At 35.0% G+C, this 25008-nt stretch overlaps 6 protein-coding genes across 7 annotated transcripts; 3 read left to right on the forward strand and 3 right to left on the reverse strand.

Moving 5' to 3' along the window:
- Window positions 1-220: 220 nt before the first annotated feature.
- On the forward strand, window positions 221-1965 carry LOC104715792 (equilibrative nucleotide transporter 1-like). The gene is made up of 2 exons (XM_010433168.3): window positions 221-898; window positions 986-1965. The coding sequence occupies exons 1-2, from the start codon at window positions 346-348 to the stop codon at window positions 1717-1719; spliced, it is 1287 nt and encodes a 428-aa protein (XP_010431470.2). The 5' UTR covers window positions 221-345; the 3' UTR covers window positions 1720-1965.
- On the reverse strand, window positions 1451-4184 carry LOC104712579 (protein CORTICAL MICROTUBULE DISORDERING 5). The gene is made up of 4 exons (XM_010429502.3): window positions 3029-4184; window positions 2814-2935; window positions 2635-2726; window positions 1451-2534 (listed from the first exon to the last, which is right to left on the reverse strand). Exons 1-4 carry the CDS (start codon window positions 3768-3770, stop codon window positions 1946-1948), a joined length of 1545 nt encoding a protein of 514 aa, XP_010427804.1. The 5' UTR covers window positions 3771-4184; the 3' UTR covers window positions 1451-1945.
- A 134-nt stretch (window positions 4185-4318) lies between these two features.
- Window positions 4319-5545, reverse strand: LOC104712581 (uncharacterized). 2 transcript variants are annotated; one of them, XM_010429504.3, is made up of 3 exons: window positions 5318-5545; window positions 5060-5181; window positions 4319-4575 (listed from the first exon to the last, which is right to left on the reverse strand). In XM_010429504.3, the coding sequence occupies exons 1-3, from the start codon at window positions 5506-5508 to the stop codon at window positions 4556-4558; spliced, it is 333 nt and encodes a 110-aa protein (XP_010427806.1). In that variant the 5' UTR covers window positions 5509-5545; the 3' UTR covers window positions 4319-4555. The 2 variants fall into 2 exon arrangements, with proteins under 2 accessions (XP_010427806.1, XP_010427807.1); XM_010429505.3 differs by having other exon boundaries at window positions 5060-5178; window positions 5318-5522.
- Window positions 5546-5572: 27 nt separating this feature from the next.
- LOC104712582 (F-box protein SKIP22) lies at window positions 5573-7187 on the forward strand. Its single transcript, XM_010429506.3, has one exon. It carries the CDS (start codon window positions 5774-5776, stop codon window positions 6956-6958), a length of 1185 nt encoding a protein of 394 aa, XP_010427808.1. The 5' UTR covers window positions 5573-5773; the 3' UTR covers window positions 6959-7187.
- Window positions 7188-9172: 1985 nt separating this feature from the next.
- Window positions 9173-11535, reverse strand: LOC104712583 (polygalacturonase 1 beta-like protein 3). Its single transcript, XM_010429507.2, has 2 exons — window positions 11361-11535; window positions 9173-11221 (listed from the first exon to the last, which is right to left on the reverse strand). The coding sequence occupies exons 1-2, from the start codon at window positions 11409-11411 to the stop codon at window positions 9395-9397; spliced, it is 1878 nt and encodes a 625-aa protein (XP_010427809.2). The 5' UTR covers window positions 11412-11535; the 3' UTR covers window positions 9173-9394.
- A 12056-nt stretch (window positions 11536-23591) lies between these two features.
- LOC147939118 (uncharacterized) lies at window positions 23592-24794 on the forward strand. The gene is made up of 3 exons (XM_087465880.1): window positions 23592-23960; window positions 24129-24226; window positions 24560-24794. The coding sequence occupies exons 1-3, from the start codon at window positions 23592-23594 to the stop codon at window positions 24792-24794; spliced, it is 702 nt and encodes a 233-aa protein (XP_087322006.1).
- The last annotated feature ends 214 nt before the right edge of the window (window positions 24795-25008 follow it).

Below are 25008 nucleotides of genomic sequence, written 5' to 3' on the forward strand. Positions count from 1 at the left end.
TGATATGCAAATGCAACTTGATAATGGTGATGCACCACTACTACAACTTGAGAAGAGTAAACATCTAAAACAATTATATACAAAATATTATTAAACAAATGCACGTTTTAGGGCCATTACCAAAGAAAAAACGAAAGAGAAAAAAAGAAATTTACTCCAACTAATGCGTCTACGCTACACATATCTATCCCAACCCAATTATTGCGCGGCCAATCAAACGACACCGTTATATTAATTACACACAGAGACAAAAACCACGCCGTTTTAAACCACTAAATCCCAAAGTCAACAAAATTCCCAAAATCCCCAAAACTGAGAAAAAAAAAAAACTAACAAAACTTCAAAATGACCACCGCCGATAAATCCGCCGGAATCGAAACTGACTCGGAACCAGGACCGGAGACTTCTCTTCTCCCCAATCCACACGAAGGATCAACCAGAAAAGCTCCTTCTGATTCATTCCACTTCGCTTACATCATCTACTTCACCCTCGGTGTTGGCTTCCTTCTTCCATGGAACGCTTTCATCACCGCCGTCGATTACTTCTCTTACCTCTACCCTTCCACCGCCGTCGATCGGATCTTCGCCGTTATCTATTTCCTCGTCGGTCTCGTATGTCTCTCCGTTATCGTTGTCTTCTATGCTCATAAGAGCCTCGCTAGCTTTAGAATCAATCTCGGCCTCTTGCTTTTCGTTATCTCCTTGCTTGTGGTTCCTGTTTTGGATCTGTTTTATGTCAAAGGACAGGTCGGTTTATACGCCGGATTCGATTTTACCTCCGTAGCCGTTGCGTTATCCGGTCTCGGTGATGCTCTTATGCAGGGAGGTTTGATCGGCGTCGCCGGTGAAATGCCTGAGAGGTATACGCAAGCTGTTGTCGCCGGAACTGCTGGCTCCGGTAAATTTTTCATCTCTCTCTCCGTGTGTTAGGTTGCTCTGGTTTAGATTAAACTTAGAAGGTGTTTGGGAATTTTGGATTTTGTAGGTGTTCTTGTTTCACTATTGAGAATCTTGACTAAAGCTGTGTATCCTCAAAACCCTGATGGTTTGAGAAAGAGTGCGAATCTATACTTTGCTGTGGGGATTGTTGTTATGGTGATCTGTGCTGTGTTGTTCAACATAGCTCATAGACTTCCGGTGATCAAGTACCACGAAGAGCGTAAAAAGGAAGAGCTAATCAAAGAGAAGAGTCAAGGAAAAGGTTCTTTAACAGGATCAGTGTGGAGAAAAACACTCTGGGAGATTGTGACCAAGATTAAGTCTCATGGTTTCGGGATCATTCTTCTATACATGGTGACGTTGTCGATATTCCCTGGCTACATTACCGAGGATGTTCATTCCGAGCTTCTTAATGACTGGTACCCTGTGCTACTCATTGCAGCCTACAACGTGTTTGACTTGGTTGGCAAGTCTCTCACCGCTGTCTACATGCTGATGGATGAGAAAATCGCTGTTGGTGGTTGCATTGCCAGGCTCTTGTTTTACCCTCTCTTCTGGGGTTGCTTACATGGTCCGATGTTTCTCAGGACTGAGATTCCTGTTACTATACTGACATGCTTATTGGGACTCACCAACGGGTACTTGACAAGCGTCTTGCTGATTCTGGCTCCGAAATCGGTTCCACTGAAACACGCAGAGACCGCAGGTATTGTCTCTGTGATGTTCTTGGTTATCGGTTTGGCCGCTGGGTCTGTCATTGCTTGGTTCTGGGTCATCTGATTCTACCAAAGCTTGTTATTTGTTGTACTTGTTGTATTCTTTGAGCATTCCACAAACTCAGCTTCATTTATTCTGTGAATCATCATCATATGTGAAATATTCCTTTTTACTTCAGTAATATGTGAAAATTCTTTTTTTTTTTTACACCAAGAACACAATAGACTTGTAAGCTGTAAAACACTACAACGTGGATTCAGTGTATTCCATTAAAGTAAGTGTAAGTGGTTCAAGGATTTTTCAGTTTAATTCTGAGCTTTCTAGTAATCTTTGATGCTTTTGGATGGCCTGCACGTCTCTTGTTCTTGTTGCTATCAGACTGTGCGACTTCAATCCAGTTTAGAACACTGAGAATCAAAGATTGTGGTACTTTCTTAACGTCTGCGTCATCAGGGCCTTTAGATTTCTTCATACCTTTCTCCAGAGCCGTTTCGATGAAGTCCATGAACCAGTTTGCAGCTTCGTCCTCAATCTCCTTTGCCAACCTGATCGTGTTGCCTATCCCTCCACAAGCTGGGTTCTTGTTCTCATCATTTGATCTTAATGACCCTTCACTTTGCTGCTTCAGAATAATCCGCCTCTTTGATCTTCTCTTCTCCTGATCGATTGAATTATACGCGATTTCATGCAGGATTGAAGAAGAAGAAGACTCTTCTTCTCTTGGTTTCTGCGACTTGTTCTCAGCATCCAAAGCAGCTGCTTCAATGGATGTGATTTCAGTTACAGTTTGCGCCATCTCCTGGTGAAACTGCATGAATTTCTCAAAGCACGCCGTGGGGCATTCAGCTTTGGCTGATTTGCTCAGATTAGCAAACGTCCTGTCCCAAAAAACAAAATCACATCAACACATCACATTCAAACTCATATCCGATTCAAAAAGCGGAAGCAAAGAATGATTTAGCCAATTGTTTTATATACTTGATATGACGGACAACTGTTTCCGTAGCTGTAGCCTCGCGCAAAGCCTGAAGGGCAATCTTCTGAGCTGTCTCCCGAAGCTGAGTTGCTTCCTACATCAAACAAAGTAACACCAAAGAAGATTTGAGTAACATCTTAAACTTCAAGAAAGATGATGAGCTACAAGAACACAAATCAACCTTGCTGAGTGTGTTGAGCCTTCCTAGCAGGTTGTTGTCTTTCTCAAGTTTTATCATTTCCTGTCTTAAAGAAGTCGACCTCTTCGAGGTGGCCAAGGGAACAACAACATCTTCTTGAGCCTCTGCAATCAAGAAACAAGCTCTGTCTTGAACAAGCCATTACTATACACTATATGATCAGAATGTTAAAAGCAAAGGAGCACAAAATCCAATACCTAGAGAGAATTTGAAAGGACTAAGAAGAGAAGCTGATGTATTATTCTTCTTGGTCTCTCTATCACAGACACTTTTACTTCTCGGAAACTTAGAAGCAGATGGAACAGCACAACTCTTCCTCAACATCGCCGTCGCCGGACTCTCACCACCTTCCATTCTCCCCAAAACCCCTCCGCCAAAAGAGCATCTCACTCCACGTCCTCTTCTGATCGGAGACGCGGCGAATCTAGCTGAAACAGACCTCTTCGCCGGCGTGGAATGTTCAAAATCCAATGACATTGGTTTCACAACGAACGGAGACGAAACGTCGACGTTTTGTCCCCAAGACCCTCTTCTCGGCTTCGACACAGTCTCTTGTTCGGCTTTTCCTTTCAAACCCATCATCAACGGCTCCGGCGACCCGAGTAATGGGTGCCGACCAGGTATTGGCTTAGCGCCTTTTATAACAGGAACAGGGGATCCGGGTTCGAGCCGATCGACGTAGATAAACTGACCAAGCTGCAGCTTGTTGCTAAGAACGACGTCGTCCTGGTCCGAAGGAAGAGAGACGTAGATCGAGTTGGAGGAATCAGAGACTTTGATGAGAAACCCTTGTTTAGGCTCCAGAGACTTCTCGTCGAGACCGATGGGGACGATATCCGTGACTTGTAACATAGAGCTCCGGTGCTCTCTGGTTGGTTTGATTCCTGTTTTCATACCGTCGATTAGCTTTTGAAGGATTCCAGGTGCTAAAGCTGCCATTTTTGAATCAAGAACGAGCAATTCAGAAAATTTCAAGAACTGGGTATTTGGTTGAAGAAGAGACTAATGACTTTGAGATGAGAAGAAGGAGATGATCTTATGGATTTGCAGTTGCTAGAGAGCCAACGGTTACTAGTAGTAGAAGAAGAAGGGAAAAGATAAAAAAGCAAACTTTTTTTGAATCATGGCCTTTTGTTTTCGGGACGTTGCAACGGTCGAAATTGCTGGTAGATCTGTGTCGTAATTATATTCTCATTTATATCCGTGATCATTTTGTTTTACACTTTTATTCTCTTCTGATTGTATAACAGCCACTGTAATGCTGAGTTTGGTCGTTTGATGGGTAACTTTGCTAATTTTGAGGAACCATTCATATGCTAATACCACTAAACATATTGTATTTGGTGGTTGGACAGTGAATAGTTGGTGTAACAGATAAGCAAAGTATGATTGGGACTACAAAATTACAAGAAAGTCGAACTGTTTCAGTCACTTTTTGGTCGCTATGATAATGTCTTAATTGGTTTTGGTAAGGGAACACGAACAACTTTAGCAAAATGACTAGTTTATTTCCAGGCACAAGTGACTCATCAACTGAAGATGATAATTGTATAAACAAAAAAAGAACTAAGTAGGCCTTAGAAGAAAACAAGGGTCTGTCATTCTTTCCGGTACTTTTTTATATCTTCAAACCTCTCAGAAAACAAACTGCAAAATACCCCGCGATGAAATGAAACAAGTTTGTTTGAATCTAACACCTGGAATCAAAACACTTGCAGGCCATGTTATAGTGTTGAAGCAAATCCTGCATATATCAAACACAAACTTCGATTAGTCCAATAGTCACTGGATAGACCAACTGCAGCTCTGGTCCACCGATTCAATACTTCGTAGACATGAATCAACACATCATTTTACTACCACTGGATAAGATTACTAGCAAAACATGCCAAGACAAGAATATGGATCATACGGAAAGATAGGGCTAGACAGTAAGTAATAGGTCCTCACGGTGGAACAATAGTGTGATGTTCAAACACTATAAAGAACGTTTTCTATAAAGCCAAACATGTCAAGCAGTTCATTTATGGAATCCTATTTACCAATTGAGACTACATTTACTCCTCTTCTCTAGAAACAACAATGCAGAATCAGCTTTAATTCTATACATACATCACCAGTAGTGATTCAATTCCTCTCAATCTCAATCATTAACATCAATGAAACAAGGCTAAAGAAAGAGCTGTAAATCAAAGTCACTAGCAGAGAAAGAATAAGAACACAAGTACCTTCAGATAAGCAACTCCAGTTTTGATTGCTGAGAGATAGCAACGAAGTGAGCAAAGCAGAAGCAGTAACACTATGTAAAGGTACAAGTGAAACCCCTGCACTCAGTTCCACAGGTACCCTGCTGAACACAAAACCCCAAATCCAATTATACATTTCAGAGATAAACCCTAATTCTTCGAAACTAGATCTTATCTCCCGTAGACTAAAACTACCCTAAGGCATTACAAAACTTATTTCTATGATTCTGAGAGTCTAACCTTGAGAATGTGAGTCTACGTAGTGAGGGACGAGATGAAGAAGAAGAAGAAGAAGATGATCCATTCCCGAAAGCAATTCCGGCGGATTTTCCGATCTTAGAACTAGAAGATGCCGCTGATGAACGACCGAAGAGTATCTTCGCCGAAGATGACGATACCTGAAGAGCTCTTCTCATGCCGTTGGCCGCCATGTTTACTCTTTTCTTCTTTCAACTCTTCGTCGGCGACATTTTTGTGATTTTGCGAAGGTGAGGTTTTAAATTCGGGTCGGATCGGATCGGATCTTAGAAAACGGATCTAACACAAGTCTAACTCGGCCCATTAAGAACTGGGCTGGTAACCGGTTAAGACCTATTTCAACCGGGAATTAATAACCGGTTATTACCTGTGCTTTATCTTTTCTAAGTTTCATTTACTTCTCATTTCTCTCAGTTCTCACCTCTCTTGTTTACGAAGATGACGATACATTTGAGAAACCTCGAGACGAACGAAACCCTAACTTTCGAGTTTTCCGATGAGTCTACGCTCCATGATCTCCGGCTAAAAATCAATGATTCGACGCCTTCCTCTGTTGGTTTATCGATCAATCGCAACGACGAAGACGAACTCCTCGCGGTTTCGTCTCAGGCTACGCTCCGATCACTTGGCGTGAAGTCCGGTGATCTCATCTGTTTCTCTCTCGATTCCTCTGATCGTAGTGCGTTTGCTCAGAAGAAATCGGAAACGAATCATCAGGCGATTGAAGCAGTTTCTATCCCGAGTATCCAGAATCAATCGAGCAACGATACGACGAATCACGGAGGAGCAGAAGAGCTCGGCGGCATGAATCTCTCCGGTGTGAAAAGGTTAAGCGAACCTCTCTTCTTAAAAAAGATATTGATGGAGGAATCTGGTGACACGTGGGAATTTACGACTGTGGTCATGACTGTTCATGCTGTTATGTTAGATTCTGGATTTGTGCTGTTCAATCCTGATTTAGGTATGCGTTTTAGCTTCTCTGCGGGGACTTCAGTATCTCTTAAGTATACTCTCCCGTCTGTGATTAGTGCTAATGGAACCGAAGTAGTGACTTTGAATTTTGAGGATTTAGTTGATGTTGAAGTTTATGGGTCTCTTGATGAAGATAGTTTGGTAGATAAGGTGTGCATTAATAAACGTAGCTATATGAACATTGTTGATTTGCTTATGGAATCTGACAATGAAGAAGTTACTTTGAGCGTTCACCGTAAGGTACTCGTGTGGTGGAGAATGATTAAAGATGGTATTGTCACGCCTCTGTTGGTTAATCTATGCTACAAAACCGGTTTAGAACTTCCACCTTGCTTTATCAGTCTACCTCGAGAGCTAAAACACAAGATACTAGCGTCGCTTCCTGGTGTGGACATTGCGGCATTGGCATGTGTTTCTCCTGAACTGCGAGACATGGCTTCAGACAGTGACTTGTGGAAGCAGAAATGCTTGGAAGAGTGCAAACATCTTGTGACAGAAGGGAATGATGTGGTTAAATGGAAGGAGATGTTTGCTAGTTATTGGACTCGAAAGGGAATTTTCTCCTTGATAAGAGCTGGGGCACTTGAAAATTTTTCGCAGGGAGCATGGGTTCCTCCTGGAATCTTAGGTCGTGGAGGAAGAAACTACTAAAAAGGCTGTGACATAAAAAAGAGACCCCCCGGGTGAGTCAGGTGGAGTGAATGTTGTTTGTTTTCAAATCTTGCAAATAGGCTATTTTGATATTAGGAATGTGGTGTAAAGAGCATTTGAAACTTAGTATACTTCTTCTTATTCTAGTACTCAGGAATGAGATTGTTTGTATCGGATTTTGCTAAGTAAAGTATACTGAAATTGATGAGTTACTGAAGTTCACATGGAATTGGCATTTAGCCTTTGATGATTTTTCTCAACCAACCAGAAACAGAATTTAACACATTTAGTAGTAAAAGGATTCAAATTGAATGAAGTGAAAAGACTGCAAAGAAGGACAAACACAGAAACTCTATTGAAGTTGATTTGATCTCACAACACTTAATGGCCTTTGTAGGCTCTTCTCATAGATATTTCACAAAATTTATTATTGTCATAAAATAAATAGCATCCCTCTATCCAATAATGGATTTGGACTAAGTTGGTTGAGATAGGTAAAACTTCAATTGGAGAGAGAGAGATGTGGGTGGGTCTTTCTGATCACACGCAGAGGTCAAACTCCATTACTCCTTTATCTCTGTTATATTGTCATAGCATCTTTGACAAAAACCGTGAACTTGTAAATACGTATCACATTAACCAAACAAGACGACGTTATTGTGTTGTTTGTGATTCCTGTGACAAAACCTCGTTTCTGGTTCTGAGTTTCACACACCTCACTGGCCTCTCACGTTCGATCCGTACGATGATGATAGAGAACATATTTCACTTTCTTTTTTTATGTTGGTAATGCAAAACCACGTGATAGATGTAAATAAAAATTCAATAGTCCTAAATTTAAGGGAAATAAAGCAACAAACATAACATGCCAAATAGTTCAGTCGGTAATTGAAAGTGATGGATTGTTTCATTTTCATGCACGACTAGATGAACATGAACCCACAAATATCTATAATTATATGTAATATGTTGCTAATAAGCTTGTAAATCCCAAAAGAAGAATGATATGTTAAAATATGAGTTAGGTAACATCTGTCTTTGTAAAACCCAAAACAAAACAAAAACCCTTCGATGATTATATTGAAGTTAAATAATTATGAGCAGGTTGTTTCAATAAATGATTAGGAAAAAAACTTCCATTATTTGCGCGATAATAAAGGAGAAGATTAAGTTGATTACACATGCTGATTTTGTCTTTTGTTTGGTAGATAAATTAACGTCCGATAAGGATATAATTAAAATCGAAGTAGGTCGTCTAACTGCAAAAAGGATTCAATTCACATTCCCTCAAAATTATGACACATGTTTAATTTTAGTGACAATAGTCAAAAGAGTGTCTACAACGTATAGTTTGTATACTAACCAAATTTGTGGTGTGTTTTGTTCTTGCGGGGTTCTTCTTTTCTTTTGTGGCAACATGTAGACAAGCCTATTCTATATTTGGAAATTGTAGACTTTTGGCATATAGTTTTTACTTACACAAATTTGAAACCAGCTAATTGACAATAAGCAAAGGTGGCCGATGGCCATACACGTATTCATTTTTCTGTGAAACTTTTTCGTTAACGCGTTTACTATGTCTTTGTGTCATTCAAATGCCAAAATGTAAGCGTCGGGATATAAAACTATTTTGCTTACCCGGAAGTTGCCAAAGAGAGAGTGACTCACAGATGACTAATTCAAGAACACACTCAAACAAAATAATCTCACAAGACAAGGTAATGAAAAAGTTTTATTAGATTGTTAATGTCGGCTCACGAAAACTCCCAACAAAATAAAAACAAACACAGAAACAACTTCATAAATAAAAAAATGTTCGCAATGCCAAAATGTGTTACCCTCATTACGCATATTTGTCCCATTGATATAGCCAGCTCGTGACTCTTCTTCTTTTTTTGCTCTCTATATCTCTATTTTTTTTTTTTTTTTTCTCATCGATGATTAAATAACTAGAATTGGGTGGCATATAAAGTCCACCTCATCTCTATTCACGCCTCTACATCTTGTGGACATAACTAAGCACATGTAATTTGAAAACACCATATCACTGTCCCCATCTTCTTATATGTTATTTTCACCCTTATATTTTTGCACAAAAAACATATGATATATCCATTTCTTCAATTCAATAATAGATATAAAAAATTATAAATATCTCAATCAACCAATCCAGTTAACCAAACATTCATTAAAATTAAAACCATAAACAAGACATTCACTAAAAATCTTTATATAAAATTATTCGTACCGCCCACAAATCAGTAACAAAGTCCTTTACATTGTTACTGAAAAAACTTCAAGATATTATAATCATAATAATTATAATAAGGTAGAAAATTAACATTTTCCTCTATGTAAAAACTTCATAATCATCATATAGATAATAAATCCACGACGGGAAATGATCGAATCGAACACAAACAGAACCGGTCGGGTTTAATCAGCGATAGCCCAGTTCATGTCGTTCTCAAAAATCCAGTGACAGACTTCGATCCGACCCGGTTTAGACCCGAGAGCTAAGAAAGCTCCATGAGTCGCACCCCATGATGACGTGTCCATGTGACAGATGGCGATCCCGTGGTTAATCTTCTTCTTGCTATCAATCTCCAAGATATCAGCTTCGTACACCCGAACCTTAGGCACGGAGTGGCAGTAATACAACAGGTACGGGTACAAGCTCTGGTGACACGACACCGCTTTCGTCACCTTCCCGCCGTTTATCCCTTTGACTTTTCCGATCACCACCTTCTGCTTCGACCCGGCCACGTTTTCCGTCGTCCTCAGCACAACGCTCCGTCCCAGCACCGAAGTCGCGAAATCGATCATGTCCTCCGCGGATCCGACGCACCGCTTCGTCTCCCCGACGCTCGGCGGTCTCTCGCACTCCGTCACCGCGTCTGTGATTAACCCTCCCATCGTCGAGTTCTCCCCGGCGGCGTGGAAGATCCTCTTGATCTCGCCGAGCTTCGAAACGGAGAAGGGTAGTTTCGTAATTATACTCCGGGGTAAAAAAGACCTTTTAGGCATTTTATCTTTGATGTCAGGCATGGGAATCACTGTGCCTTCTTTGAGCGACGATTCCCTAAAGAATTTGCCCGGTTCGATCCACTTATTCACGGTTTTGCCATCGCCGACGGTGTTCGCTGAAGAAACGTTGTATTTAGAGAAAGCGACGCCGTTTTTGGCGTAGTCCTTGAAGGTTGAGTTCGGTGTATAGGTTTTGAAACTGATCTTGCTGCCTTCAGCTCCTTTGCCATAACCGGTGAATTTTTCCGAACCGGGATTGAAAGATTGACCGTAATTTACGAATTTGACCTTCTCGTTGCTCGAGTCTTTGGCGTAGGAAGAGAAGGAGTCGTCTCCGACGTTGGCCTTGTCTCTGTAATTCGAGAATGTGTCATCGGCGGAGTTACCGGCAGCGCCGTAGTTTTTGAAATTGTTCTGAGGCACGTTCCCGTCGGTTCCGTAGCTTGTGAAGGTGTCGTTGGCGGCGTTTCCGTTCTCTCCGTAGTTTGAGAATCCGGAGCCGACTACGTTGGAGGAGGCGCCGTAGGAAGCGAACTCGTTAGGGAGCCCGTTTCCGTTTTTGCCGTAGCTTGTAAAAGACTGGCCTGGGCCTGCGTTGGCGTTTTGCGTGTAGGTTTTGAACGATTGAGTTCGTCCGTTTGCTCCGTCGGAGTACGCCGTAAATGTACTCGTCGGGTTGTTCACGTTGTTTTGGTAGTTGGTGAACTCACCGGCGCCGCCGGTTCCGAAGGTTCCGTATGAGTTGAATCCTTCCTCGACGACGTTGCTGCTTTCCCCGTAGACGCTGAATTTATCGTCGTGTCCGGCTCCGTTACGGCTGTACCTCCGGAACGAGTCGGTCTCGACATTGCCGTCTTTGGAGTAGTTCTTGAACGAGTCGCCTCCTCCGGGACGGCCGCTGCCGTAGTTGGTGAAGTTCTTCTGGTCGTAAGTGGAGAACTTGACGTCTTCTTCGTGTTTCTCGAGACTCGTTCCTAAATCGGGGAAACAGAAGAGGTTCGCGGCGGAGCAGAAATCGGGAAACCGAGTCGGGAGCGAGTTGGTGGCGGCGAGTTTGGAGAAAGTGGCTGAGTCGACGGCGCTGAGTGGCGAGGCTTTGGAGATTAAAAACTCCGATCTGGGAGATTCGCTACGGATCTCTTTGTTCCAGTAACGGACTAGAGACGCTTTAGGTGTGAATGGATTCTGCTCAGCCGAGAAACCGCCGCCGATTAAACGTCCTCCGACGATAACAACCTGCATTGCCAACAAAAATCCAAATTAATTAACTCAACTAACAGTAACAAAAGTTCCCTAATCAAAACTATATAATATAAACCAATCAATGGAATAAAGTGTGATATATATATATATATAGGTTCAAGATTGAGCTTACATTGAAGAGGATAAAGGAGAAGGATTGGAGAAGAAGGAACTGTTTAAGCATTTTTGTTGTTTGGTTTCTTTTCTATCTTCTTCTGCTAAGTGAGAGAGAAGAGAGGAGCAGAGAAGATGAGATTGGTGGGCTTGATGGGTTTGAGAGCTGATTGTGTTATATATATATATATATATATATATATATATATATATTGAGTAAAATATATATAGAAGCCAAAAGCTTGCTTATACAATTATGTTTTTCGTCCACAAACTAAACCCTACACAATTAAATTTATTAACATTTTTTTAACTTTTTTTATTTTTGGATAATAGAATTTTTTCATAATTTATTAGTTATTTTATGTATAGTTGGTAATTTGGTATAGTAATGTGAATAAATAAGTAGATGATGATGTTGTTTTAGATTTGGTATTTTAAAATATGAGGAAAATATTATTAGGAGGAGAAAAGGATAATGAGGGACTAGAAGTAGAAAATTGAAAAAGAGTGGAGTGAAAATAGGGACAGCAGAAAGAGAGTGACAAGAGTAGAGCTGTAGAGTTTTTATTTTATTTTAGAAGAAGAAGAAGAAGCAAGAAAAAAACAAAACTGAAGTGGGACTTTTTTTTTTTTTTTGGACCGGTATGGTAACGCGTTTTCAAAACCGGTTTGAGGTTACCGACCACCAAATTTTTAACGGTTAGTAACTTTTTAACCGGCCAAAAGACAAAAGAGCAATGAAAGCTGTACCTATTTTAATTTTAGGAGATTTATTGAGTTATATAACAAGACAAAAAAATGAAAAATTGTAATGGTAATGTTCAAGTTCAAGAAGACTCTTGTGTGTAGTTTCTTTTTTTTTTGGTTGTTGTTGTCTTCTAGTTTTAATGGGTTTTTCAACATTTCGACAATGTTTGTTTGTTAAACAGCTACCAGCCTACCATGGGGAACTGAAATCTCATTAGAAGATGCCAATTGATTTATCAAACTCTTTTCTGTGATTCTGCTTTTTAAAGTTAATTACTATTCTTGATGTTTTATTATAGTGTATCATTTTGTCTAACAACTTTTTAAAGCTTGCTTATACAATCAATGTATGTGGATTTTATAGGGCAATTTCAAACATCTTTATATATGTTTCTTTTATAATAAAATATTTAAAATGGACTTTTTAAAATAGTTGTATTGACAATATATATATATAAATCACAAACATCTAATAACTTTTTGCCCCCAAAAAAAAACATCTAATAATTATTCTGCATTACACACAGTCTTAAACAATACAATCACATAATACAGCCCTCGTGTCATGTTTTCTTATGCAACTGTATTACCAAATAATTTTATCATTAAAAAAAAAACTAATTTAAAAGGCATATATCTAGCTTAAATATGACGTCAACAACATACAAAGATGTGTACCCTAAGTCGTAACCTTTAGTTACTTAAACACAATTTTCATCAAACGTTTGTAATTTGTAAATAGTAATGGCTATCTGGTTTATACAATGATACTTGACTAAAAATTAAACCATGGTTTTAAAACCATCAAATCTTATGTAACATTATAGGCTTTATAGCGATATGCATATACCCTATTCAGAGCGATAGTGGAGTTTTTATGAAGTGAGAATGAAAAAATAAATGGAAATAAGAGACAACATTTCAACATCTGTCATCGTCTAAAATTTATACTAATGTATGGAATCTCATGATCGGACGAAATGAATGCATGGCATCATGCATTGATGTTATTATAATTTACTGCAGTTATCATTACAAAAGTCAAAAGCTATAATTTCTTTACAGTCTATTCTGAATTACATTTGACCAAGAAAAGGCTACATCAACTGATGACCAACAACTCTACTAAGGACTAGAGTGAATCTATGTATAGTAACTGTGTATAACCGATGACCAACAACTACGAAAGTACTCCAGTGAAACCCATTTATAGTAACTTTGTGTAGTAGTCGTTAGTTATCTGATGACGAATCCTTGATCGTTATTTTAGTGACTAGAAAGTTAGAAATATTATGCTCATAGCACTGAAATAAAATGTAGATAGTACAGTAACTATTTATACTACTCTATCGATTTAAAACGTAGCGTAGTTATCTTTTTTTTTTTCAATATCCACTATACACTGTCCGGCATGTTCTTGATCGACAACCGGAAGCACGGTTCGGTCTGATCGGCTTGATTTTAAAAAGCCAAACAATAATTTTCTTGTCTGACATTAAGCCACGCGCCGTGGACCAAATGGTTGCAATGAAACGCGTTTTGGGCCTCCAGCTAAAAAAGTAATGGTACGTGTTGATGTAATAAGTGGAAGGAACTGAGTAAAGATTCGTTAATAGTGAACCGCAAGTCCGCAAAATCGCATTATTGAATAAATTATTACGATTAGGAAATGAGTTTCGAGCAATATAATCTCTCGATCTCTGTCCGATTGCGGCAGGATATTGACAAAGCTCGTGAGAGTGCCAAATCAGTAGTACTGTGGATTGTGGAAGATGATAAGGGTCGTTTTGGTATTCGACATCATGAGTTCACGTTCGTGACTTAAATTTTTTTTGTAAAGCAATTGTTCATTACTTGTTGCGTTGCGGTTTTGGTTGTGACAATTTCGTGGTAATTCATATTATTAATTCAATACCAAAGCCTTCCAAAGCTTTGGTGGTAGAGTGCCACATTCCCCTGTTATTGTGTATAAATGTCTCCCAATGTAGGAGGTTTAACTTTAATTATTAGTATTTGTTTTGGATACGAAAAATTAAACTAATAGCTTCCCTGGCCAATACTTTTTCTAAGTGTTAAACAGGCGTCAGGCCACTAAAAGACCCATAAGTGGACTGATGATCTATGCAAACATGAAATTCCCACATACATATCATAATGTGTGTATATGTAGATATGTATTTGTCTAACATGTATGCATGACGTGATGATGACATGTATGCATTGGCATGGATGTAAGTTTTTGTCATCTTGTCCGATTAATATGGCGATGGGTATTTTACGGTTTACACTAATAATATCTCATTGTGCCAATAAAATATTCACCCATCACTCTTATAATCCACATATTTTAGTCTTTATCGCAACATTAATATTATGCTCATAGCATTGAAATAATTAATTCTTAATAATAGTAAAAATTACAAACGAGAAGTACACTTGTAGTGATCTGATAATGGAAACGATCGTGCATTATCTTTCTAAACTGCAAGTTAAGTATGAAGTGTGATACACAATTCATCACAACATAGTATAGTGATTATAAAAAATATAACCGCGTGGCTCTGTTGGTGGTCACTGTTCACTGGTACACTGTCTTGATGCCTACTTCTTTTTATGCTCCTTTTGCTTTATTTTTCGATCTTTCTCTTCTTTTAGTGTGGGAGATGCGGGTCGATGGAATTCAATTGCCCATGACAACGACAAAACTGAAGAGCACTTAAAGATCAAACTCTTCTAGAACCACGTTTAACTTCTTGAGGATTGATAAGTTCGTGTAAATGAATTGTCAATTATAGTACATACATTGATCGTTAGAATATATAATAGTGCCATGAGTAAAACTAACGATGTGTGATAAGAAAACGAATCTAACGATTTGTAACATGTTTTTATTTCCACTCATTCTTAGTCGTGGTGGTTATATATGAGCCAAAGAAGTTTTACAGCCTTTTGCACTCATAAATCATTACTGTGGCCCTTGTCGGCACTGCCTCATATAATATTTATGCTCCCCTGCGCATGTTTCTTAGGTAAATTTACTGACATGAAAATTACGTGTGTACGAATACGATAAAAATAAAGTATAAGATTTTTTTTTCTTTTTTTGTTGACCAAGAAAAACAAAAAAGAGATTGTGAACAAGAAAGAAAGAAAAAAACTCATGTACATGTATCTTATATAAATTAATCAAAATTGATAACAAATTCTACAATATACCACACAATATGTTAAATATACAACTTCTTAACAATATGTTAAAAACATTGTTTGAAAAAAATATGATTGAGTGTTCTATTTGATATTATCTCTTAACTAAGTCATATATATATATATATATATATATATATGTCACTATAGTTACATAGTAGATGAAAGAAGTTCGACATTAGTATAGAAACACAATTTAATAATTTTGGACCACAACTCTTTCCTGATTTTTTCTTCTTTATAAACTTGATATTTATAAGAGGCAGCCTATAATTATCGCATTAAATTTCGTATTATTAAGAAGCGGCATAAGTATTAAATACATTATAATAATGAGTAAATAAGACAGAAGTTGAACTCGTTGAAAATATAGATTCTATGCTATACGACAGACATACTTTGTCGTGATTCATATATACAAACATTAATATGCACATGCTAAGTTATACATATTTTTTTTTTGTTAAAAGGTTTATGCTAAGTTATACATATGCAAGATGAGATCTGTGAAACATACATATATATAACGGTTGATGACTGATGAGGAAACTATAATTACCCAAATCTCATTAATGATGATCTAGAGATTAACTCTCACATGACGACGCTTGGCTAGTATCAGAATATAAACATTAAATAGTATATCGTAAGTAGTATTTAGTTAAGAGTCCTATATTAATTAATGTCAGAATTTTAAAATTTGTTGTCTCGAGTTCTGTTCGAGTATTGGAGTATCAATGAGCAACCAATTTATAAGATTCACCAAACAGTCAAAACATGGGATGTTTAGATCAAAGAGAATGTTTGTCTTCCATCATTAATTGTTGTGTAGAGATGATGATCACTCCTTCGTGCAAATCATATAATCCGAGCATTGTTATGAATGGATTAGGTATCGATCGAGATCAACATATTGAATAACTCATCTACCGAAAGTAAAACGTTAACAAATATCCATATCGACATTTAATTTTAAATGCTGAATTAGTTGATTACTTAGTTATAATTAATGTCATAGTCTCGATCTCTGTTTCATATTAAGTATTATTTTAGACTGAAATTTTATTTTAAAATAAAAATTATTTTGTATTTTCAATGTAGATGTTTGGTAAATTTTCCAATTTTATTCCTCTTAATTTAGTATTAATCAATAGAAAAATATAATATATTAATAAAAAATAAAATAAAAAATTTAATAATTTTGTTAATATGTGTGAAAAATTCTTAAACGATACTTGATATGAAACAGATGGAGTAAAATATACTCCACCTGACCAATATTACTCTACCTGACTAATAGAGCTGTCAAAATAGATTGTCTACATCCACGTCCATTTCCATTTTGACCTGTCCAATATTATCCATTTGAATTATGGAAAAATAACTGACCTGGTCGTTAATACTTATGAATGACCATTGAGATATCCATTGGATATAAGAGAACATATTTTATATATATAAAAAAATTGAACATAACTGTCTAAACATAAAAGTTCAAACACAAACACAAAAATTAAAACACATAATAGAATACGAGCCAATATTGATTACCTCACCTCATATAGAAAGTTCATGAAAAAGAAGCATAATCATTAATTATCCATTAACCAACGTCGTAATCAAATTAACAAGCCGGATACAAGAGAGAGACCATGTGTTGTTGCATGCATCATTCATCATGTGACAACTGTATATACATTATAATCCGTGTATGTGAAACTTATTTTAGTTCTTAAATTTGGAAGCAACTTGTTAAGGTCGACCAATAATAGTTTAATTATATATTCTTCTTTAAAAAAAGATTCCTGCAAGTAATGACATAATCTTAGTTTTTGTTTGGTATTATTGCATTTCTTGCGAAGTCGACCGTATCTCACTGAACTGTGACTTTCTGTGTCTAATTCATATTTATACTAATAAAACTGAGGAAAAAGTCACGACATCTAGGGTATTATGTCCCCGTATACACATGTTACAACTTTTTTGGGATATTCCAAGTACTCCTTTAAGATACAAAAAAAGGCACCGTTGATGTGTACAGTAATATTTATTTACGTACGTAATCATATTACACATGTGATTTCTTTTCTTTTAGAAATCTTTGGTGATGAAAGTGTATGACATATTCGGTGATTTTTGGAGTTTTTGGATCGATAAAACAAGAGAATGTGAGATTTTTTCTTTTGGCTTTTTGTTTTTGTTTTTAATACCGAATCCACTGTTTTTCTATATATGATCGTTTGATTCGTCAAAGGAATACTGAAAAATGAAACCTTAATAATGTTGAACACTGTGATTAATGATAACTGAACATTATCCAAATATTGTGTTGCGTCACTTAGATTACGTGAATTTCGTAAAATTTCCTTGTAAATTACATTTGAAGCTTTATATGTGAAACTTTAAAGTAAAAAAGTTTAGATTGTTGAAATAAATAGTTAATTAAACACTTCATTCTGGGTTATCTATATACTTATTTAATCAACCCTTTAAACAAATAACCCTACTCCATATAAAATATTACATAAAATGCCACTATATTTTAATACAAAATATAATAACAGAATTTTAATATTAATTTGTTGTACTTGAAAATGATTATCCAAAAAAATAGTAATTTTTTTTTCAGCAAAGGAAATTTATTCAGAATAAAATTTGTCCATGTACAAAGGTTCCATAATCCATACAGGTGGATTAGAAGAAGCTGAATAATAATCTAATGGATTACATCCCAATTTCTGCTCTAGGAATTTTGCTCATGTAATCTTTTCATTTATTCATCCAAAAAAATAGTAATTATTAATTTATTAGATTACAAGAAATCATTAATAAAATAATTTCGAAATTATTTAATAAAATAATAATAAAATTATTTCGAAATTATGTAATAAAATAATTAAACATATTCTATTTATTGTTTCAGAAATCTTAGGAAACAATAACAAACTATTTAGAAAATTATAAAACTTATATTTATTTATAAAACTAAGATTAAATATTTATATATCTAAATCATTTAATAATAACAAATATATATTAAAATTAGGATACATCATTGTTTATATTTTTAAGAAATATCTATATACTTATTTAAGCTACGTTGTTAAAAATTTAACCAGTTCTGATGTGACATATTACGAAAATGCTATTATATTTTAATTATTCTAATAACTAACAAAAAAAAAAGTTTAGATTTGTTTACAAAATAACAAAACTCTATTTATTGTTTCATAAATCTTAGGAAATAATAACAAACTATTTCATTGGCTAAAACTTAATTGTTTATATACAATATTCACTATATATACAATACTAAGTGTATAATATTGATAATATACATAACCTAATTGTAATTTTCACCTATAAAATTAATATACAACATATTATACCAATAACTTCAATTTGTAAATTTGGTATATTAAGATCTCTAAACACGATCACATCAATTTGTAATACCAAATCACAGGTCAATACATGTTTTGTTGGATTTTTTTGGCTTTACCACCAAACCAAAATAGTAGTACCAACTACGGGTCAAAATCAGAGTATGACCTTAAATAAATTAAATATATAATTTTATAAAATGTATAGAATTAATAAATTTTCTACTATTATTTTGTAACAAACAAATCCAAATATACATAAATATTTCCTCACGCTGGTAACATTATTCCACAAAATATTAACGTGTATTTATGAGTCGGGTAATAAAACGGGTAATGAGACGGGTAACGCGACGCTCAAAAATTAAATTAATATCCGATACTCGATCATTATTCACGGATAATATAATTATTATACCCTTCACTTGACTCTAAAGCTGCGGATACCTTTTTTCAGGACAGATACAAACCGAAAAATGGGTCCAATAAGGGTATCGATAGTAGTTTCTAGGCCTACCTATTAGTAGTTTAATATGAATCAAAATTCACCATATAGTATTATATTATATAACATGTAAATGAATGATACAACATAAACATAATATTAACAAATAACAGAAAAACAAAAAAAATTCCCGCGCTACCAGCGCGGGTTATTATCTAGTGAATAATGATTTTGCATCGGCTTAACCATAATTCTTCTTTTTAGCGGCCAATTCTATAATACTTTATATTACCATTTGTTGATATACATACATATAAAACATCTTGTATTAAGGTTTTTACTAGCCATTAAAGAGATTTTTGGGTGAAATATATATAAACGCTATAAGGTGAAACGGAAATTTTAGAAAATAGAGTAAGTTGACAAAAAAAAAAGTATATATAATCGTGATTAGTTGCCGAGTATTATTAAATACAACTAGTTACAGAACAAAAAATCTTAATTATTAAATGTTCACATGCGATCCAACTATTTAATCAATCTCAGTAGCAAGTAGCAACTAGCAACACACACAACTCCAGCTTGTCCTGAACTGAATACTGTGTGTTGGATAAGATATCAATCCCCAAAATTATCTTTAACTATTTTTGGAGAAAAGTTATAAAAACTACGTTGATAACAAAAATCTCAGTAAAAGTAATAAACTTTTGTGACTTAGTGTTTCACTAAATAGTAGAGTATGATATTTTATACACATACCTATGTTTAATTATAGAAAATAAAACTAAATGTTTAAAAATTTTATATTCTATCTAATAACAAATTTAATGTAATTAGATTATAAACTGTATAAAACCTAAGAAAAAGAAAAAATATTCTAAACAAAATTATAAATTAATTAGAAAAAATTAATTAATTGAAAATTTAATAACTAAATAAATTAAAAATTATTATTTAAAATACATTAATTTATAATTTAGTTCCGCGGTGTACCGCAGATGAAAACCTAGTATACAATTAAAACACCAGATTAAAGACATCGTTAGATGTTAATAAAAGGCTTAAAGCCCAATGAACTTGAATGATCCTGTCTCTAAATATCAAAGTCTCTTACATTATTACATGGATAATGTAAACGCCCCTTAATACATTAGAATTTGTATATATGAGTGAATATATAGTACATGAAATGATGAAGGTCCCCTTCGCAAACGTGGTTTGTCCCATAGTATTATAATGAGTTTATGTCCCCCAAAGACTTCTTTACCTCAAATTATAGCTTCTTCTTTTCATTTCCTAATTAGTATAATAACTAAATACTATAATAACTAGCTAATGATCCGCGCTGTTACCGCGGGGAAATTTTTTTTTATTTTGTTATTTGTTAATATATTTACGTTGTATCATTCATTTACATATTATATAATATAGTACTAAATGGTGAGTTTTGTTTCATAGTAAACTACTAATAGGTAGGCCTAGAAACTACTACCGATACCCGTATTCGACCCGTTTTTTGGTTTGTATCCGCTCCAAAAAAAGGTACCCACAGCTTTAGGATTGAGTGAAAGATATAATAATTATATTATCCGTGAATAATGATCGAGTATCGGATATTAATTTAGTTTTTGAGCATCCCGTTAGCCGTCTCATTACCCGTTTTATTACCCGACTCATAAATACATGTTAATATTTTGTAGAATAATGTTACCAGTGCAGGAAATATTTATGTAAATTTAGATTTGTTTGTTACAAAATAATAGTAGAAAAATTATTAATTCTATACATTTTATAAAATCATAGTATATTTTATTTTGCTTAAGGTCATACTCTGATTTCGACCCGTAGTTGGTACTACTATTTTGGTTTGGTGCAATATCAAATTCGTTAATTATACATTTGGTAAAGCTAAAAAAACCCAACAAAACATGTATTGACCCGTGATTTGGTATTACAAATTAATATGATCGTGTTTAGAGATCTTAATATGCCAAATTTACAAATTGAAGTTATTGCCTTATTGGTATAACATGTTATATATTAATTTTATAGGTGAAAAATACAATTAGGTTATGTATATTATCAACATTATACACTTAGTATTGTTTATATAGTGAATATTATGTATAAACAATTAATTTTTTGACAATTAAATTATTTGTTATTATTTCCTAAGATTTATGAAACAATAAATAAAGTTTTAATATTTTGTAAACAAATCTAAACTTTTTTTTGTTTATTAGAATAATTAAAATATAATAGCATTTTCGTAATATGTCACATCGGAACTGGTTAAATTTTTAACAACATAACTTAAATAAGTATATATATATATTTTAAAAATAGAAACAATGTTGTATCTTAATTTTAATATATATTTGTTATTATTAAATGATTTAGATATGTAAGTATTTAATTTTAGTTTTATAAATAAATTTAAGTTTTATATTTTTCTAAATAGTTTGTTATTGTTTCCTAAAATTTCTGAAACAATAAATAGAATATGTTTAATTATTTTATTATATAATTTCGAAATTATTTTATTATTTTCTTTATTAAAATTATTTTATTAAATAGAATATGTAAACTAATAAATTAATAATTGCTATTTTTTAGGTAATCATTTTTTGGTTACAACAAATTAATATTAAGATTCTGTTATTATATTTTGTATTAAAAATACAATGGCATTTTATGTAATATCTTACCTAAAGTAAGGTTATTTGTTTATAGGATTGCTTAAATAATATAATAGAGATAATAAAAAAAAAACTAAGAAGAACCGTGAAATAAATAATTCCTTCTTTTTCCCATTGTTAGGTAATATTATATGAAACAGTTCATGTCGTAATTGATATGTTGTACAGTAACGTGCTGCTTCTAAAAATGTAATAAGAAGTTGAGGCATGCCAATCTATGTATGTAATGTACGTATATGAAAATAAGATGTAAATAAGGTGATGTCACGTCGTCGATGCATCATAAATCAATAGTACAACATTAATGTTGGCTTGTGTTATGTTTCTTAGTTTGTGACCTTTGTTGCATATATGATATATCAAATATGTATGGGCTTAATTAATTAACTTGATATGTGTTCTTTCAAATGGCTTATAGTTTTTCTTTTTTTTTTCTTTTCTTTTGTCGTTGTAGGTAGGATACCACCACGCAATGTCTATTGGCTTGCCGCTTTATTTTATCAGAACTTTTATAATTATCATGTTTTCTTCTTGTAAAATGTTTAACCCATGCAGGAAATACTTTGTAGTAGTGGGAGATAATGGTACAAGTCTTTTTATTTTGGTCAGTCTTTTCATAATTGCGAATATTATTTTGATGCATAATTTTCCAATATATGTGATTGCCCTTGCCTTGTCTTGCCACTTTTACTTTATACATATATTCAGTACATGAAACCATTATATATATATATATATATATATATATATATATATATTTTAACATCAAACATTATAAATCTTATCACAAATAATTTTTAATAGATAAGATGAATTTATAGTTTAACACTAAGAATTAATAACTTCTTGACTTAAAAAACCTTTAAATTTTTGTGTTTGCTTTATTTAAAAAACTCTTTTTTATCCTAATAATTGTAATTCTTGAAAGTAATTGTTGTTCCACTAAATATGATAGCTTTATTCATATTTTACTTTTATTTTTTTTTGGCTGTAATTTTTTTCATTTCGTTTTTGGTTTATATTTTAGTTTAAGTTATAATAAAAATATTACAGAAATGGGTGAATTAGTGATGTATTAACTTAAGATTTTATGTTCCTCTGATTATGTGAAATAATAATAAAAATTGAAAATAAGAAGTGATGAGGTGGAGATAGGAGAAGAGAGAAAAACCAACTTTATATAAATAAATTCAGTACATGATAACATTATAATTCTTTTATTATTTTTTAAACATCAAACATTATAAATCTTATCACAGATAATTTATAGTTAACAGAAAAAAAAACTGAGTGAATAGGTGAGAAAATAATAATAATGAAAACAAAATATATGATTCAAAAGCTTGAATTAAGGATAGTTCTACCCAAAAAATCATATGGCCGAATCAAAGCCTTCGTAGTATGAACCTTATGGACAAAGTTTTCTCTGCGTGTTTTGGTCAATTCATTCGTCAACGTAGCTTACAAATTACTAATAGGGGGCTAAACCCATTACCAAATGTGTTATATAAACAAACTTTTATTTCATCAAAAGGCTCACAACGGCCAGAGAAACAGAGTATAGAAACGTCACTAACGTAACGTTTACTGTTTACATATGGATTAAACAAACATTATTAATTTATTATTTAAAGATCAAACGACAATAGATATGAAAACGAACAATCTCAATAAAGATTATAGTATTATTAGTCGAGAGACTAAAATTATTATTTAGCACCAAACAAACCAGTTTCGGATAACCAGTTTCCTATGGGTGGCGGAGTATGATTTCTGCTCGCTCTCTGGTTAATAAAGGACTCATTAAACGGGTAGGATCTGGCGCCTCCATCTCGGTATGGACGGACCCATGGATCCCTGCTCAATCCCCGAGACCAGCACTATGCACAGGGACACCTTCGGACCCTTTGCTTCGAGTTACAAATTTTATTGACAGGAGCTCTAACTCCTGGGATATGGCTCAGCTTACGGCAACTTTTGTTCCGGAAGATGTAGCAATCATTTCTGCCTTGCCGTTGCGACAACCGGATACTCCGGATCTCTTGGGATGGCATTTTACTAAGTGTGGTAAATATTCGGTAAAGTCAGGATATCATACTCTTCGCTCAGATACAAAGATTCCCTCTGAACCGAAGGTATTTGGACCAGATATCGTACCTCTTCAGGCTTTTGTATAGAAAAGATGCCCACCAAAGCTACGTCACTTCATGTGGCAAGTGCTTTCCGGTTGTGTAGCTGTTACGGCAAACCTTAGCAAACGTGGTTTGAGTTGTGATGTTATGTGTGGTCTTTGTGGAATTCAGGAGGAGACGATTAATCATACTCTTTTTGAATGTCCGCCGGCTAGACAAGTTTGGGCCTTGTCGGCTTTCCCAACAGCTCCAGAATTTTTCCCTTCCGGGTCTGTTTTCACAAATATGGATTATCTTTTTTTGGCGGTTCACCAAAATACCGAACTATGAATGTTTCTCTTGGATCTTGTGGTATATATGGAAAGCGCGTAATGATAAACTCTTTGGTAATCTGGATTCTAACCCCCTAGCCATTTTGCGGTTAGCGGAAGATGAGGCGCGAGCGTGGGCTTTAGCTCAAGTGGATGAACTGGTATCAATTCCGGATGCTCCCGCTACCTCACGGCAACGGGAACGGGGGGATCAGGGGTCCCAAGATCCCTATCCAGTTATATTTGTTTTGTAGATGGCTCTTGGAAAGCAACATATCGTTTTGCGGGTAGAGGATGGTTTTGTACATCGCCTTGGGGTGAATCCCCAACTATGGGTGCTGCCAATCATCGTCGTAGCCTTTCTCCTCTTCATGCCGAGATCGAGGCCCTTGTTTGGGCTATGCTTTATATGATTGGAGCGGACAATCAATCTGTTGTTTTTCTCACCGACTGCTCCGACGATGGTGTCTTCGCCTTCCGAGTGGCCAGCATTTCTGCCTTATTTGGAGGACATACAGACGGATAAGGAGGAGTTCGCTTCTTTCTCTTTGGTCTATGTCCCTCACTCTCAGAATGGTAAAGCGGACAATCTTGCGCGACGCGTTCGTACATTACCGCATCTAGCTACCTTTGTAAATAATATTCCAACAAATTGGCTCATCTGAGCTAATCTTGTTCTTTGTTGTCAAAAAAAAAAATGGACGACCCGACCACCGACTCTCTTGTTCCTTTAGATAAGC

The sequence above is a fragment of the Camelina sativa genome, chromosome 9, assembly GCF_030686135.1.
Source record: "Camelina sativa cultivar CO46 ecotype springtype chromosome 9, ASM3068613v1".
NCBI lineage: Eukaryota > Viridiplantae > Streptophyta > Magnoliopsida > Brassicales > Brassicaceae > Camelina > Camelina sativa.